General features: G+C 50.0%; 7 protein-coding genes across 7 annotated transcripts; 3 read left to right on the forward strand and 4 right to left on the reverse strand.

The window, feature by feature from the left end:
* Positions 1-922: 922 nt before the first annotated feature.
* BU24DRAFT_454527 (uncharacterized protein) lies at positions 923-2,924 on the forward strand. Its single transcript, XM_033531323.1, has 2 exons — positions 923-1,299; positions 1,366-2,924. The coding sequence occupies exons 1-2, from the start codon at positions 1,165-1,167 to the stop codon at positions 2,815-2,817; spliced, it is 1,587 nt and encodes a 528-aa protein (XP_033379357.1). The 5' UTR covers positions 923-1,164; the 3' UTR covers positions 2,818-2,924.
* Positions 2,925-3,746: 822 nt separating this feature from the next.
* On the reverse strand, positions 3,747-4,478 carry BU24DRAFT_472148 (uncharacterized protein; the record flags this gene model as incomplete). The annotated part of the gene is made up of 1 exon (XM_033532724.1): positions 3,747-4,478. The coding sequence occupies exon 1, from the start codon at positions 4,398-4,400 to the stop codon at positions 3,747-3,749; it is 654 nt and encodes a 217-aa protein (XP_033379358.1). The 5' UTR covers positions 4,401-4,478.
* A 142-nt stretch (positions 4,479-4,620) lies between these two features.
* BU24DRAFT_427221 (heat shock protein-like protein) lies at positions 4,621-7,781 on the reverse strand. Its single transcript, XM_033529169.1, has one exon. It carries the CDS (start codon positions 7,680-7,682, stop codon positions 4,923-4,925), a length of 2,760 nt encoding a protein of 919 aa, XP_033379359.1. The 5' UTR covers positions 7,683-7,781; the 3' UTR covers positions 4,621-4,922.
* A 645-nt stretch (positions 7,782-8,426) lies between these two features.
* BU24DRAFT_427222 (glycoside hydrolase family 13 protein) lies at positions 8,427-10,212 on the reverse strand. The gene is made up of 2 exons (XM_033529170.1): positions 10,134-10,212; positions 8,427-10,074 (listed from the first exon to the last, which is right to left on the reverse strand). The coding sequence occupies exons 1-2, from the start codon at positions 10,144-10,146 to the stop codon at positions 8,558-8,560; spliced, it is 1,530 nt and encodes a 509-aa protein (XP_033379360.1). The 5' UTR covers positions 10,147-10,212; the 3' UTR covers positions 8,427-8,557.
* Positions 10,213-10,715: 503 nt separating this feature from the next.
* On the forward strand, positions 10,716-12,255 carry BU24DRAFT_427223 (uncharacterized protein). Its single transcript, XM_033529171.1, has one exon. It carries the CDS (start codon positions 11,145-11,147, stop codon positions 12,036-12,038), a length of 894 nt encoding a protein of 297 aa, XP_033379361.1. The 5' UTR covers positions 10,716-11,144; the 3' UTR covers positions 12,039-12,255.
* BU24DRAFT_427225 (uncharacterized protein) lies at positions 12,252-12,998 on the reverse strand. The gene is made up of 4 exons (XM_033529172.1): positions 12,724-12,998; positions 12,631-12,666; positions 12,423-12,538; positions 12,252-12,370 (listed from the first exon to the last, which is right to left on the reverse strand). Exons 1-4 carry the CDS (start codon positions 12,746-12,748, stop codon positions 12,317-12,319), a joined length of 231 nt encoding a protein of 76 aa, XP_033379362.1. The 5' UTR covers positions 12,749-12,998; the 3' UTR covers positions 12,252-12,316.
* Positions 12,999-13,402: 404 nt separating this feature from the next.
* On the forward strand, positions 13,403-14,420 carry BU24DRAFT_413710 (glutathione transferase; the record flags this gene model as incomplete). Its single annotated transcript, XM_033526170.1, has 4 exons — positions 13,403-13,440; positions 13,543-13,855; positions 13,940-14,003; positions 14,056-14,420. 4 exons carry the CDS (start codon positions 13,403-13,405, stop codon positions 14,418-14,420), a joined length of 780 nt encoding a protein of 259 aa, XP_033379363.1.
* Positions 14,421-15,688: the final 1,268 nt, after the last annotated feature.

Below are 15,688 nucleotides of genomic sequence, written 5' to 3' on the forward strand. Positions count from 1 at the left end.
ATAAATACCCCAATCTTACTAAGATAATAATGCAATCAACTCATACATGATTATGTACTCCATTTGGACGTCGTCCGTCATCACGAGAAGATATTTTCTACCCACCTTCTAAGCTCACATGGCCATCTCGAAGCAAAGAACATGCTCGGGATACAATGCCAGAAAAGAATCAAGAAATGACGACATTGAAGATTGTATATCTTACAACACGCGTGATGAGCAGGGCGGCTAGGGCTGAAGATGTACTCGAAGCCAGTCAGAGGGCACTCTAGGTGGAGCAAACATAGGGGAGCGAAGGTCCTCATAGGGTCGTCTTGCCCACTCGACCACACACATACATAAGTATTCAACAATACCGGATCCTTTATACGTTATCACAGCCATTGAACCTTTTTAATGTACTACTGTGCGCTACTTGCTGTCTAATGTTCTATACGTGCATAGAGTTGGTATTGTTTAGCAGCTGTGTTTTGAGGCGCCTGACGTGTTCTTGTCTTTATTTTTTTATTTTTAAGCGGTTTCTACTCCCTGGTGTATGTTGTAGGAATGGTTTGGTTCATTCTGGATTATGGTGTTGGGGACTGGTTGTTTTTAACCTGTTTTGATGGTAAGTTTATAGAGGTGTTTGTTGATACAATGTGGTTTACTTGTGAGTGTATCCTTCATTACTTTGGGGAACGAATATAGGACTGATCACCTAGGTAGGTATTTAAGGTTAACGGCTGTGTCGTTTCTTTTGGGAAATGTGACAGAATGATTTCGACAATAGTAGTGAGAATGCATATGAGGATACAGCATACCGCAACTTTATCTATCGAGTACCAAAGGTGGACACAAAGAAGCGATGGATCTGGTTCCGAAATCTTGGCAATTCGGCGGTGGAAGATTCGCGGCCGCCGCAGCCATTTCATCATAACCCACCCTCAAGGCAACGTTGTGACTTTCGGACTAGTCCACCCGTCCCGAACCATCAACTCAACGCAGCGTAACGCAACATTACTCTTCTCAACATTTGATCCAACCGACACTCCCATTTCTGTTGGACTAGAAAAAGAGGCACCCCCCAGCCTGCCATTCTGTCCTCACGACATACAATCGATACAGCTCCGATATTAGGATAAGAGAAGGTATACGTAGAAGGTGAAAGGACGGACGACGATCACCATGGCCGACGGCGGAGTCGACATCGCGCAGCTTTCCGAGGAGCAGCAGCTCGCACTGCAGCAATTCACCGCGGTGACGGACCAGGACATCAATGTGGCGGTTCCGCTCTTACAACGGTGTCAATGGAACGTACAGGTAAGAGCAAGACAGCAGCCCAAGCATGGAATCGCGAGTTGAGACTGACGACCGACATATATGTAGATTGCGATAGCCCGCTTCTTCGACGGCGAACCCGCAGAAGACCCAATCGCAGCCGCCGCCACGGCAGACATACCAGCGCCGCAAGACACGCGGAGACAAGAGACATTGCTGAATGGCTTCTCCAGCTCACCTCGATCCTCCACCTCCTCCAGCCGTCGAGTCCGCGTAGAACCCGCGCCTCGAGTCGTGCCCCAGCCTGAGAACCAGGTAGCAACACAAGCACCTTTGGTCCTGACATTACTGTTCGCGCCATTCAGTCTGGTGTTCTCTCTGCTTTCCAAGTATTTCCGGTTCATGGGATATCTATTCCCATTCGTGCCGAGGTTATGGGGTCGTCTAACAGCGAGCAATATCAATACACCTGCGGGCCGGAGGACCACAGGTGGGAGGCGGCCGCTCAACCCAAGGGACAATGCGGCACGGTTCATCCGGGAGTTCGAGGAGGAGTATGGCAGCAACACCCTGCCCTTCCACGAGGGCGGATATGCCAGCGCTTTCGACATCGCAAAGAAGGACCTCAAGTTCCTCCTCGTGGTCCTCGTGTCTCCCGAGCACGACGAGACTTCATCTTTCATCCGAGACACGTTGCTATCGCAAGAGGTGGTTGATTTCGTGCGAAACCCGGAGAACAACATCATACTATGGGCAGGCAACGTGCAGGATTCAGAGGCATACCAAGTGTCCACCGCGCTCAATTGCACCAAGTTCCCCTTCGGCGCACTCATCGTCCACACACCCCAAGTCTCCTCCACCGCAATGGGCATCGCCACGCGCATCGCCGGCCCCACACCCCCCGCGCAATTCGTCTCGAAGCTCCGCCAGGGCATCCAAGCCCACAGCGAACCGCTAAACCGCGTGCGCGCGCAACGAGCCGAACAACAAGCCACCCGAAACATCCGACAAGAGCAAGACAGCGCATACGAGCGGTCCCTCGCCGTCGACCGCGAGCGCGCCCGCAAGAAGAAAGAAGAAGCCGAGCGCAAGGCCCGCGAGGAGAAAGAAGCCCTCGAGCGCGAGCAAGCCAAAGAGCGATACGCACAGCAGCTCGCGCAGTGGCGCAGATGGCGCGCGACGTCCATCCCCAGCGAGCCCGGCCCCGACGACAAAGACGTCGTGCGGATAAGCCTCCGTATGCCGTCTGGCGACCGCATCGTGCGGAAATTCAGAGCCGACGCGCACATCGAGGAACTATACGCTTTCGTCGAGTGCTACGATGTCTTGAACCCCGCGTCCGATGACGACAATACCGGCGGCAGCGCCGAAGAGCCGTCGGGCTTCGAGCACGAGTACAAATTCCAGCTCGTGTCGCCGATGCCGAGGGAGGCCTACGAACTCAAGAACGGGGGATCCCTCCGCGAGAGGATAGGCAGGAGCGGGAATCTCATCGTCGAGCGCACTGACATCGCGGACGATGACGAAGAAGGCAGTGACGAAGATGGCGGCAGCTCTTGAAGTTTTGACGTTTTTATAGAGAAAATTTAGCATTTAGCAGCGTGTGCACGTTTCGTGTTAGGGTTATGTTACAATACCACACCATATCATACTAAATTACATTATACCAAATTACATCATGATACTCAGAATAGGTGCACGATTGATTCCCGAAGAAACAGGGAGACCGCGCGGGATCACCACCTGCGTCTCCCCAGCGGTTCATACTCCCTCTGTCTTTGTCTCTACGTAAGAGTTACTTGTAGTCCGCATGTACCTATCTCTTAGGAGGAAGACGAGGGTGTGGTCTATACTGACTGATTACAGAAGACCCTACGTTTCCCGAGCAAGCGAGCGCTGCTGAATCGATCGACGTGAGTAATACACGCGTAAGGTTCATGATAAAGAATGACTTCAACGGTGAGGAAGGTGTCTGTGGTGCTCCGGATACCTTGCGCGCAGGACGAAGAGGGAGGACAGATGGACTGGGAAGGGGATGAGTTGAATGTCCAATGAACGAAGACTGAGTTTATCTATTGGAAGACCACTACTGGGTTTCGATATTGAAAGCTGTTTGTTATGAGAGTATATTGTTGCTGTGACGACACATGGTGTAGGTTGAGCCGTATGCGTAGGAAGTGCATGCAAATACCATGGATTTTCGAGTCGTCTCAACACTGTACGTGTCTGATGCATATACCGTTGATTTCAGGTTATCTACCGAGTGTTACTACTTAGCTTCATATACGAGATAGTCAAGGGCATAGCATATTGCTTCAGAAGGTAGTGGTGATGATGGAAAGATAGATGAAGTGTCACTAAAGATTCTTAATTCTGTGACTAGAAGGTGACATACAGTAACTTGGGCAGCACTCGACCATGGTAGGACCGTGTGCAATGGAGGCATTCCTCTGTAGTAGGGTATAGCCTATGGCCTGGCATACAAAGCCTTACTTCTGCTGGACGAGTGCCATATCGATCAGCTTGACTATTTTTCTGATAAGCATTGCACCCTCTCCGTTAGTGGTTGCCAATTGCTCTGCATGCATGGCAAATACCTGCTCCACTAGAACCTTGAGAGCGCTCCTGTCGACGCAGTTCCCAACTTTTGCCGTCAGATCCTCCATCGAGTCATGCTTTTGCACTCCCCCGTGTTGCTCACGGAGCTGCCCGGCACGGCCTTGCATGAACTGCTCGATCCCACACAAAGCCTTACGTACCCCTGCCAACAGAGAAAACAGAGCAGTCACATCCTCATTACTTCCCTCTGGCAAGTTGGGCGCTGTCCGAATGGTGAGAGTGATACGCACGTCCTGGTCCTGAGCAATGTCGTCGATGATATCTTCGACCACTTGCTGAACCTTATGGGCGTCCCACTCAACACGCACGCGCTTGTGGGCGCGCTGCAGAAAGAGCGCGAGACTCTCATATGGAAGTGAAGATCCTAGGTTCGCATTGCCGAGGACGGCATGGCGAGTCGTGATGAGCTGGGCATCCAACGCGCGGATATGTGGACATCGTTTGAGGGCATGTCGAGGAGATCCGGATGTAGGTTTTCTACGGTCCGCTGAAGTGCTTCTAGCGTATCTTAGAGAGATTCTCATATAAAGTTTTTATAGTTCGCTGAAGTGCTTCTGGCGCATCTTAAAGAGACCCTGATGCAAAGGTTTTACAGTTCGCTGAATGCCCCCAGCGCGTTTAGGTTTTTAGTGAGGTTTAAGATGAGGTACTCCATAGGCATGCAATTGTAAATAAGATAGCGAAGACACAATATACCATACACTTTGATTCACTGGAAGTCACATATATTCGGAAGAGATAATGTTTTGTGATATCAAGATTAATTCTTTTATAGGCTTGGAAATACCTATCTACAGAAGAAGACTTTTCGTTTATCCCTATTTTCTGAGAATTTGTATATATTATTGCATCAAAAGTGTGATGCAAATGCTCTAACAGTATTAATGATCATGATACTATGAGAAATGTATGTTCCCAAAGTACAGTCGTAAACTCATAACCTTCATAAAACTCCATTCGCTCCGTCCTAGATGATACTAGACCAACTCTAGACATTGTACTTTTTTTTTCTGTTTCTACATCTCGGTTGATGGGGTGTGGTTGATTTAGTCGTAGAGGTCCATGCCCTCATCACCTTCGAGATCTGCCAATGCATCGTCTTCATCCTCATACATCTCTGAATCATCCTCGCTGTCGGTGTGGTTGGGTAGCACGAGGATGTGACCATCGTCCATGACAACCCGGGCGGTTTCGCCATCCTTGATCGATCCTCTTAGGATCATAACGGCGAGACGGTTGAGCACTTCCTTCTCGATCAAGCGTGCGAGAGGACGAGCACCATAAGCTGGCGAGTATCCAGCAGAACCAAGGTAGTCGCGGACATCCGGTGTCATGTCGATGAACACATTCCGTCCGTTGTCTACCAGTCGTTTCTGGATCTCTGACATGCGCACATCGACAATCTTGCGAATCTCTTTCTTTGTAAGACGGTTGAAGATAACGATGGAGGAGATACGGTTCAAGAACTCCGGAAGGAAGTATGAGCGCAAAGCACCCATGACCATGTCCTTCGTGGTTGGATCGATGCGGCCATCTGCAGCGTTTGGACGTGAGAGGTATTCAGCACCCAAGTTGGAAGTCATGACGACAATGCAGTTCTTTGCATCGACGATACGACCTTGTCCATCGGTGATGCGGCCGTCATCCATGAGCTGCAAGAGGACAGTTAGGACCTCTTTGGCAGCCTTCTCCACCTCATCAAATAACAAGATAGAGAATGGACGACGTCGGAGAGCTTCGGTGAGCTGACCTCCTGCATCGTGGCCCACGTATCCTGGCGGAGCACCAATCATTCGGCTGAGCGAATGCCTCTCCTGGTATTCTGACATATCGAACCGGATCATGCTCTTTGGGTCATCGAACAGGAACTCGGCCAATGCCTTGGTAAGGAGCGTTTTACCAGTACCAGAGGGACCACAGAACAAGAAACTGGGCGGTTGATTGGGATTGGCAAGGCCAGACCGTTGAAGTCGGATGGAATTCGAGACAGCCTGGACTGCCTCTCTTTGACCAACAACAACCTTACTCAAATGGTTTTCCATGTGAATGAGCTTCTCCTTCTCGGTTGTCCTGAGTCGGGTGACAGGAATACCGGTCCATCGAGCAACAATCTCGTTAATCTGGTCTGGTCCAACGGTGTCGCTCAGAAGTGCTTCTCCGGCCCCGCCCTGACGGCTCCACATCTCGGCATCATTCTTCTTCTTTTCATGTTCCAGCTCATCAATGCGCTGCTCCACATCGGGGATGGCGTAGTACTTGAGATCCGAAGCGGTCTGGATGTCTCGAATACGTTCAGCCTCGAGAAGTTTGTTGCGGAGGTTCTCGAGCTTCAATTTCGCTTCCTGAATCTCCTTGCCACGCTCCTTTTCGCGCTCGTACATTTCGCGCAGAGGCTTGAGTTCTTCCTCAATGTTGGCGGCCTCTGCCCTTGCTTCCTTCAGACGTTGGCGGGAAGCATCATCCTTTTCTCGGTCGAGAGCATGGATTTCAATCTGGAGCTGACGCAGACGGCGCTCGAGATTATCAAGCGCTTCTGGTTGCGATTCGCGGGTCACCCGCACTGCCGCTGCAGCCTCATCAATAAGGTCGACTGCGGAGTCGGGAAGACGGCGCTGGGTGAGGTAGCGGGCTGCCAAAGTAGCAGCAGAAACAATGGCACCATCCATGATGGTGACACCGTGATGGGTCTCGTACTTCTCCTTCAATCCACGAAGAATGGAAATGGTCTCAGGGATCGACGGCTCCTTGACAAGGACCTGCTGGAAACGACGTTCGAAAGCCTGGTCCTTCTCAATGTACTTGCGGTACTCTCCTAGTGTTGTGGCACCGATACAGTGAAGCTGGCCACGGGCAAGCATGGGCTTGAGCAAGTTGGCAGCGTCCATGCCTCCCTCACCGGAAGAACCGGCTCCCATGAGAAGATGAATTTCGTCTACGAAGAGCACTATCATCTCCTTAGATTCCTCAATCTCCTTCAACACTCCCTTCATGCGCTCTTCGAACTCTCCGCGGTATTTGCTGCCGGCAACCAAGGCACCTACATCGAGGGAAAGCAACTTGCAGGCTGCAAGGTTGGCCGGAACGTCAGCATCAACAATTCGTCGTGCAAGACCTTCAACGACTGTGGTCTTTCCTACACCGGGTTCTCCAATAAGAACTGGGTTGTTCTTGGTTCGCCTGGACAGAATGCGAACCACGCGACGAATCTCTTCTTCACGGCCGATGACAGGGTCGATCTTGCCGTCCCTCGCCATCGCCGTCATGTCAATCGTGAACTTCTTCAGGTTCTCATTATCCTCCTCTGCATCTGCGGTTTTCGAGTCCACTCGCTTTGTTCCCCGGATTGCCTGGATAGCCTGGTCGATCTGCTTGGTGTTTGGTACATTGGCCTCGGCGAGACATTTTTGAATGCTGGCGTCCTGCACCAAGCTGGAGATAAGATGTTCTACGGCAATGTAGCTATCCTTTTGGGTTCGGCTGAGGTCTTCGGCTGCGCGAAGCACCTTGGTCATGCCAGGAGAGGGTGAGGTTCGCTCTGGTGGAGGGTCCTGGCTCGGTAGCCTGACCAGTGCCTTCTTCAGCGCGCGTTCAAACTGCTGGGCGTCTCCATTTGCACGGTCGACGACCTGCCTGAACATGGGCGCTGATTGTTGTTTGTCGGGGAAGGCTGGGTCTGGAGGGGGGTCGATAAGGGAAACGGCGAGATGGATCGGTGCGAGTTGTGAGTGTGCGTACGACTTGGCCAGGTCGAAACTGTCGGCCAGTGCCTTAGCCGCACGATCTGTGTATTGGTCGAATGAAGTCATGGTGAATGTGTGTGGTTATGAACAGTAACTAGCAGTGACTCGGGTATATATGATGTGGAAAGAGGGTGAGTTTGCAGTGTTTACTAGAACAACTCTATGATTGTTGTAGATTGTGTTGAAGTCTATGGAGGAAAAAGGTGGCAGGGTGAGTCGAGGATAATATATATAGTCGTGGCAGGTGGAACGTGGATCCTTGGAGGAGCGTCATGAAGTAACCAGTGATGTCGAGGTGCTGCCCGATGTCTCTCGCTGCTTGGAGAACATTCAAGGAAGCTTCCAGCCATTTCCGCCCCCGCCAAATACGTCACACATGCACTAGCAAATATCGGGTATAGCGTGACACAGAATCCCGGTCAGGCCACTCCGCTCCGCTTCCGCCCGCAACATCCTTTTTCCTTTCCACCACATGGGATGATTCGATGGATCTATGATCCATCCATATTGTTTCGATTCGCATTATGACTGCGCTGCATGATCCTAAGGATTTGACGATACTATATCGGGTAAGGGAAGCTCAAAGACATTGATCACATTTCCCCCAGCATTAAGGATGCTCGCGGAAATCCGGTCAACTAAGTCTCTTCAAGGCACCCAATCACATCAATTCAAGCATTACCTCGAGATGTGTTCACCGGTACTCAAGTTGTACACCAAGTCCGATTCCAAGTCTTGTGTATTAATTTATTAGTCACAAGTACCATGATTGTACATGCACAGGTCACGTTCCAGTTTCTTTTCAGGTTGTTGTATTCAAGAATAGTATTGAATAATCTACTCAAAGTAGCAAAATTTAAAGCTATGGTACCAAAAAGTGGGTTAATGAAGTATCCAAAGAAGTGAAATTAAAAAGTCTATGTATATCTCTAAATGCCAATCTATTCTCCATAGATGTTGGAATCGAAATTAGTAGGGAATTGGTCCCTTCCTTGAGCCTCCTTGTTGACCCAGATACTGACACTGATGCCAGGGCACTTGAAAAGGCCGAACCCTTCGTCATCAATCGTCACCTCGCCTTGTTCCCAGCCCAAGATATCAGTCCACACCTCGCCCGTATGCTCTGTTCCTACTGCCATCCTGATCTCCCCTGGCTTCGTGTTGCTCATGATGCAGGCAAGACCATCTGGCCTGTCCCACGTTGCTCGTCGCACGAATCCGATGCAGTTGGGGTTGTCCCAGTAGTCTTCTTGGTCACCGTATGCATATAGCTTACGCGCGAGGATGATGTCTGCGAGTTTTCCACCGCAAGAGGCCGGCTCCGGGTTCTCGCCCTTCATGCCGTAGAGATCGCCGTAGAAGGGGCATGGGTATCCCTCCTCGCGGAGGAGGATTAGTGAATATGCGAGGGGTTTGAAGAAACCTTCAATATGCGTAGCAACCGTTTGACCAGGTTGTGTGTCGTGGTTCATAACCACTGTGACAGCATTGCTTGGTTGAGCCTGGACAAGACTGCCATCGAAAACCTTACGGAGATCGGCATCTTCAGTAGTCGACAGTCTGGCGAAGTTGTTGAGCAACGGAGAGTCGTACAGAGAGAACGCGTGATTCAGATCCCGGAGCCAATCGGTCATAAGCTGGGCGTCGCCTGACCAGAATTCTCCCACCACGAAGATATCATGTCCGCATTGTTCGCGGAGATTGTCAATCCACTCATTCGTGAACCTCTCCGAGAAATGCTGGACGGCGTCCAATCGAAATCCCTTCAATCCGAGTTCTTGGGTAATCCACACACCCCACTTCTTAACGTCTGCCTGCACTTCGGGATGCGAGTAATCGATGTCTGCAAACATGAGGAAGTCTGCGTTTCCATTCTCGCCGTCCACAGAGTTTGACCATCCCTTATTGTCTCCAAGAATCTTGTAAATGGCTTTCTTCTCGTTCTCCTGGTTGTAATCGGTGCCGCTGAAATGCTCCCAGTGGTACTTCAAGTTCGAGTACTTCTCGCCTCGGCCGGGAAAGTCGAAGCCGAGCCACCCCTCGATCTCGTATGGTTCCCCAATTTCTTTGGTACGATCGTTCTGATCGACTTCAATGACACGGCAACGCTCGGTCCTGTCGGCACCGGCCTTGTGGTTCAATACAGCATCCCAATACACGCCAACGCCCTGCTCTCGTGCGATTTTGCATAGCTCTTGAAGCTCTTCTTTGGTGCCCCATTTGGTGGCACGGCCGCCCTTCTGATCGAATTCACCGAGATCGTAGAGATCGTAGACGTCGTAGCCATTGCCCTCGGGAGACGATGCTTTGCAGCCTGGAGGAAGCCAGATGTTGTCGATGCCGATGGCCTTTAATTTCGGCAAGGCAGTTGCTAGTCTCTTCCAGTGAGCCTTGTCTGCAGGGACGTTCCATTCGAACGCCTGGAAGAGGGTGTGGTTCTCTTCAGTCGGTTCTTGGCCTAAATTGGTCTCAATGAGCGTGCTATTCTGGTTCGAGGGAGCGTGGAGGGAAGGGTACCTTTGTCTCCCATGTTGGAATCTAAGTAAGATCTAAACTCGCGAGAAAGCAAAAGGTGCTCTAAGCAATAAACCAAAAGTCTATGAAATCTTTGTCTATAGGTTAAAACCTTTGTATAGAGGGGCACTGCGCCAGATTTATATCCAATCTTAAAGTGATTCCAGGCTACTACTAGATTGCTTTTTTCTCTGAACTAGTTCCTTGATTTTCATCGCGACGTCAGATTTACAACCCAGCAAATCCTATGCACAAGCGCTGCCACATGGCTCGATTAGGCGTGGTGCGCCATTTAAGCTGGGCAATGGTGCAACGGGAAGATAAGAGTGGCCTAGAATCAGGATGACGTCGTCGTACATTGTAGTGGAGAAAAGGGCACCGGGAAGATATGATTTGAAGCAAGAAGGATGGGATGTTGTAGGTATCAAAATACAGTGTCCAGCAGAAGAAGTTGGCTGATTATAGGTACTTGTAGTCAATTTAGAAGCATAGAAGAGCACAGAGAGTAGCGGGGATGCACCGGATGTTGATCAATTGCAGACGATTGGCGGCATTGATGAAGATCGTCCACAACCGCCCTTGACTTAACTCGGTTAGCCTAGTTGTTTCACCCGATGAAGGTACGCGGTGAAGCCAGGTGAGGTGCCTAGATGGACATTATGCTTGATCATATCATGAGCACTGTAACTCATAGACATGACTTAGAGCTGTACCTGAATTTTTATCTCATTATCCGTTTGCACGATCGATAACAGGTGTGATATTTTGGTTTAGCCCTGCATTTGCATAGCCACTTTCACTGGAAAACTACCCCACGTAGAGAGTGAACAGAGTAGCTTCAGTAATTGTTGGTTTCGGCTATTTCACTCTCTAACCTTCAGTGATTGGGAAACCAGCGAACAGAAACTACCTGGGTTCTCTCACCTGGTCCGTGTTCAGAATATCCAGCAGGCAGGTACTTAGGTACCAATCGCATCCCCACAACCAGACTGGACTTCCCGATCCTCAACCCACATGAGGCTCAACTTCTCCCGAAAGTCGAAAGGGTCAGACAACGATACGAACAAAGACATGGCGGACACATCAGACAACCTCATCATAAATTTCTACGACCCAGACATCAAAGGCGAAGATGCACGCCACAGAACATTGGACGAAATTCTAGCTTGGCCGGACATAATGCTGGAGCGCAGCCACAACTATATCCAGGTCCTTTTCCCACTTCCGGAAGGTAGTCCTTACAACATTTCCGCGCCGATTATTGATCGTGGGGTCTACGATGCTTTTCGTGCTAGGGAGGAGTTACGGCTTAGGCTGCGCGAGTCATTCGAGCGGATATTGAAGTTCTACGGCTTTGAGATTCAGGATAGTACCACATCTACGAGCGAAAGCGAGGATGATACAGAGGCGGGAGCTACCAATGTGGAACAAACAGATCAAGAACTACCATCTACCGAAGAGCCGACAGACGATTCCCTCGATGATTCTCAAGCTGCCAGCTCAGAGAACGCCTCACAACAAGAGCCAACTGGAAACCCAGCAGCTGCAGGGAAAGATGCCGCACCTACCGAAGAGCACCCCAAGTCTCTTCTGGACACAAGTTCATCGCCGCCAAAGCCATTGACTGTTGTCCGTCGAGCTGGTTGGAAGACATCCTTTGCGAATTGGGCACACCCTATGGACCACAACCACCTGCGCATAACGCGCATCCTACGCTGTCTGAGAGTCCTTGGCCTAGAAGATGAATGCAATGCTTTCTACAAGGCACTGGTGGATGTGTACCAGGATCCTCGGATCAAAATCTTCCCGCGGAGTATGAATTACTGGACACGAGCAAACGCGCAGCCACTTCATATAGCTCCAGATGGCGAGGAAAGTGACTGGCTGAAGAAAGTGGGACGAGGTTAGCGGTCGAGAGGAAGCTGTGGGCTAGTGTGGCGTGCGGCGATATGTGAAGCATGATGAACGCCCTCACGAAATATCCCTATCGTACAGAGGACGGAGCATTTTATCAAGCAATAGCTATCACGGCGTTCGATGCATAGGTGAACACAAAGTTCCCGAAAATCCAGGTAATGCATTTGATAGCCTTGAAAGAGATTCAATTCCCAATATATACAGTTTCCGGCATCGTGCAATTGTGCCCAACGTGATTCTTTTTTCCCACGCCATTCCCCGGAGAGCATTTAGAACTCGGAGACGAGGTCGCCCCGCCTCTTTCCACGCATATCCCATTTTCCCTGTTATTTATTAGCCCATGCTTTGCGCAGTGAGTCGAATTGGGGGTCTGACATCGGTCATGTATCCAACGGTTCCAAGGAGAGCGGGTACAGCGACAACGTAGGCGACGGTGATCCAGGCGGTGCGCGGTGTCCAGCGGAAGTACTTGTGGCGGTTGACCACCATGTCTGTAACCATATGTCAATACTGATCATCCTGATACATCGTATACGTATCCACAGCTTGTCGCGAAGTCATCGGGGTCGGTGGGTAGGCATACTGTTCCATTTGATGAGAGCTGGGTCCATGTGGACCGCTGCGGGAGGATGTGTTAGCAATTGATCATTGATCGAGTATTATGAGGGGTACGAACTGGGTGGGTGATTGTGTCCCGCCATGGTGAGTGATTGACCTGACGTTTCTGGGGAGATTCGTGGGTCGCAGCAAGCTCGCGAATCATCGATGTGAGGTTGTCATGAGGTTTCGAAGTGCATGACTAAGCTAAGTCTTGGCATATTTCCTCATCGTTGATTTGACAGGTAGATACATCAAGTGATAAAGTGTTGTAGTTTGATCAATGCATTATTGTGAATTGATTCCATCGTAATTGCTACCCTGAATCACTGCAGTCATCATTTTGGAGTGGAATTGAGTCAATTATTGATTGTGCATTCGCATGGAGACATTTCGATCCCAAGGCAACAGCAGTTTGATTATGTCCGGATCTCTCCGATTGCTGCGTTCGTATAGAAGGATCCAATTCAAGTTAGAAGGCTGCCTTTTTTAGTACTCGATGATGTGTGGGCACACGCAGGTGTCCGACGACCATCAGGGTTCAACTCGATCTTGCACTCGGTGGGATTCGAGGCCTTGGTAGGAACTTGTGGGCTTGAACTCGCGCCGGCTGCTGAAAGCACCGCTCGCACCGAAACATAAAGATCAGCCCGAGGCACTATTTTCGTGCCCTTTCATCATCGACCACCAACAAACCATACTCGCGAATCTCTTCCATTATCTCTCCCAATAAGATTTCCGAGCGATAACGTGTGATCATGTCTAATCAGCAAAATTGTAAGATCATTGTGTATTGGTATGTTTTCCGAAATCTAATGTCAATCGTACGAGTTCGCTCCTATACATTACATCATGTGAAAATCGACTATCTTGTGAGTGACGACTGATCGCCCAACAGGTTGGAGAAGTCTCGCGCCCAGCGCATTGTATGGCTTCTGGAGGAACTCAATCTCGAATATGAATTGAAGATATACAAACGTGGCAGCGACAAGTTGGCACCCAAGGAGCTCAAGGACATCCACCCATTGGGCAAATCGCCGCTCATCAGTATCCAGCCAGAGGGAGCTGAAAAGCCAATCGTTCTAGCAGAGAGTGGTGTGATTATCGAATATCTCGCTGAGCATTTTGGAAAGCGTTTGATTCCTGATCGTTATCCGGAGGGCAAAGATGGCGGCGTCGGTGCGGAAACTGATGCGTGGTTGAGATATCGGGTGAGTGGTTCTGATTCGCCCATACTGCCCATTGATTACATTCGCCACCCATGCATAGATCTGAGACTGATTCGAAATACCCAGTATCTCCTACATTATTCCGAGGGCAGTTTCATGCCTGTCTTGATCATTTGCATTGTAGTTGATGGTAAGCACATACCTACGTCACATTGGTCATTCAACAACGTTAACACGCATAGGCATTCGCAATGCCCCAGTTCCATTCTTCTTGAAGCCAATCACCGGTGGTATTGCGAACAAAGTATATAGCGTATTCATCAATCCTGAGTTGAAGAATCACTTGAGCTTTCTTGAGAACTATCTAGCTACGGCGCCAGGTGGAGGATCATACTTCTGTGGTCCAAGCATCACTGCTGCTGATATCCAGCTGAGCTTCGTACTTGAAGGCGCGGTATCGCATGGATGTCTTACAGAGAGTGCATATCCTAAGCTTTACAGCTACGTCAGGAGATTCCAGGATACAGAATCGTACAAGCGAGCAGGGCAGAGGATTGAATCTGCAACAGGGGAAAAGTTCGTACCTTTCTCGGAGGTCAAATTTTAAGCTGCCTGCGAATGATGGTGGACATCTTAGGAAATCACTTTTTAGTTCAGGGCAGTTGTGTTTGCAAGCATTGCAAATAGAAGTATGACGTCTCAAGACGAGAAAAAATACCCATCTTGCGTCTCTGTATTGTATTCCGCCATTATCATTGGTCTCGTATCTCGGCCGGGCATGAAAATGACCGGTTGAAGCTGACAATAAGCCTAGACTGACGAGTTAAAAGACGGCGCAAAGAGTTGCGAGGGTTCCTATTTGTGCAGCGCGATAGCTGACAGGTTAAGACCTACCGTTGCTATAGCTTATCCGCCCTAAGAGTGCTACATGCTTCTAGAATGAAAAAGGGCTGATTCCATCATTCCATCCATCCATTCGTGCCATTGTAAGCTCCGTCTGCGCTCTCAAGCAGAAATTCGCCCGAGAGCGCGCCTCGTCCGAGCGCCGACGCTGGCTAAGAAGGGTCCATTTGTCCATATGACTGTGATGGTGAATATCATAAATATGGATGATCGAACGTGGATTGCCATTGCCTTGCATTGTGCTCGTTTTCGATACAGATGGTCGCACCTTCGTCATAGTCAGTTGCAGCCAACATAGAGATAAAGTCTCAGTTACCTCGTTCTCCCCTCGTAGCGAGGAAGTCAATTCAAGTCAATTCAACATTCTTCTACTCCACGACCCCACCGCTTCACGAGTTACATACACCTTCAACCAACCTCTTCTGTTCTATCCATAGGCGTACATCGCGACCGTAGAACTACCCGACCGACCACACTCTTCGAGCCAAGATACGAACATCACTTTGGATAACAATTGAACCTCCAGGAAATATCTACTAGAGCACAGAGATACATTGCTGGCGAGCGTCTGGATATCCTAAAACGGTTGACCATTCCGGATCCGGAGAGGCTAAAGGGAGATCGTGCAAGCGTGCTGCCACTGGGGGACCCTGGATTCTTACTCAGGTCTTCATCAGCAATCAGCAATCAGTCACTCCACCATCCTTCGCACCCTCGCGTTGCTCCTCCTTTCAAAGGCTGCCCCAAGCAGTAGTAGCAGCAGCTCCATCTAGCCTTTTCAGTCCCCCGCAAGTTCACTGTGGCCGATGCCTGACCAGTCTGATCGCTCCACTTCTCGAGATTTCGCATTTCAAAGCTCTGACCAATCTCTTGCCCGCCAGCAGCAGCTTGCGGGTGCGCAACCCGCGAGCGCGTCGGGTTTTCCTCACGCTCCCCAGCTTCAATTCCGCGATAATGCTCAGCAGCCTGCCA

The sequence above is a fragment of the Aaosphaeria arxii genome, assembly GCF_010015735.1.
Source record: "Aaosphaeria arxii CBS 175.79 unplaced genomic scaffold BU24scaffold_10, whole genome shotgun sequence".
Classification (NCBI taxonomy): domain Eukaryota; kingdom Fungi; phylum Ascomycota; class Dothideomycetes; order Pleosporales; genus Aaosphaeria; species Aaosphaeria arxii.

Bases quoted from the DNA above. Each gene is read 5' to 3' on its own strand.
- BU24DRAFT_427221 (XM_033529169.1), bottom strand. From the start codon at position 7,682: ATGACTTCATTCGACCAATACACAGATCGTGCGGCTAAGGCACTGGCC.
- BU24DRAFT_427225 (XM_033529172.1), bottom strand. From the start codon at position 12,748: ATGGCGGGACACAATCACCCACCCA. The intron at 12,539-12,630 runs GTATGCCTACCC...ATATGGTTACAG, and splicing joins AGCTCTCATCAAATGGAACA to ACATGGTGGTCAACCGCCAC. The intron at 12,371-12,422 runs GTCAGACCCCCA...AATAAATAACAG, and splicing joins CCGTTGGATACATGACCGAT to GGAAAATGGGATATGCGTGG.
- BU24DRAFT_427223 (XM_033529171.1), top strand. From the start codon at position 11,145: ATGAGGCTCAACTTCTCCCGAAAGTCGAAAGGGTCAGACAACGATACG.
- BU24DRAFT_454527 (XM_033531323.1), top strand. From the start codon at position 1,165: ATGGCCGACGGCGGAGTCGACATCGCGCAGCTTTCCGAGGAGCAGCAG. The intron at 1,300-1,365 runs GTAAGAGCAAGA...ACATATATGTAG, and splicing joins GGTGTCAATGGAACGTACAG to ATTGCGATAGCCCGCTTCTT.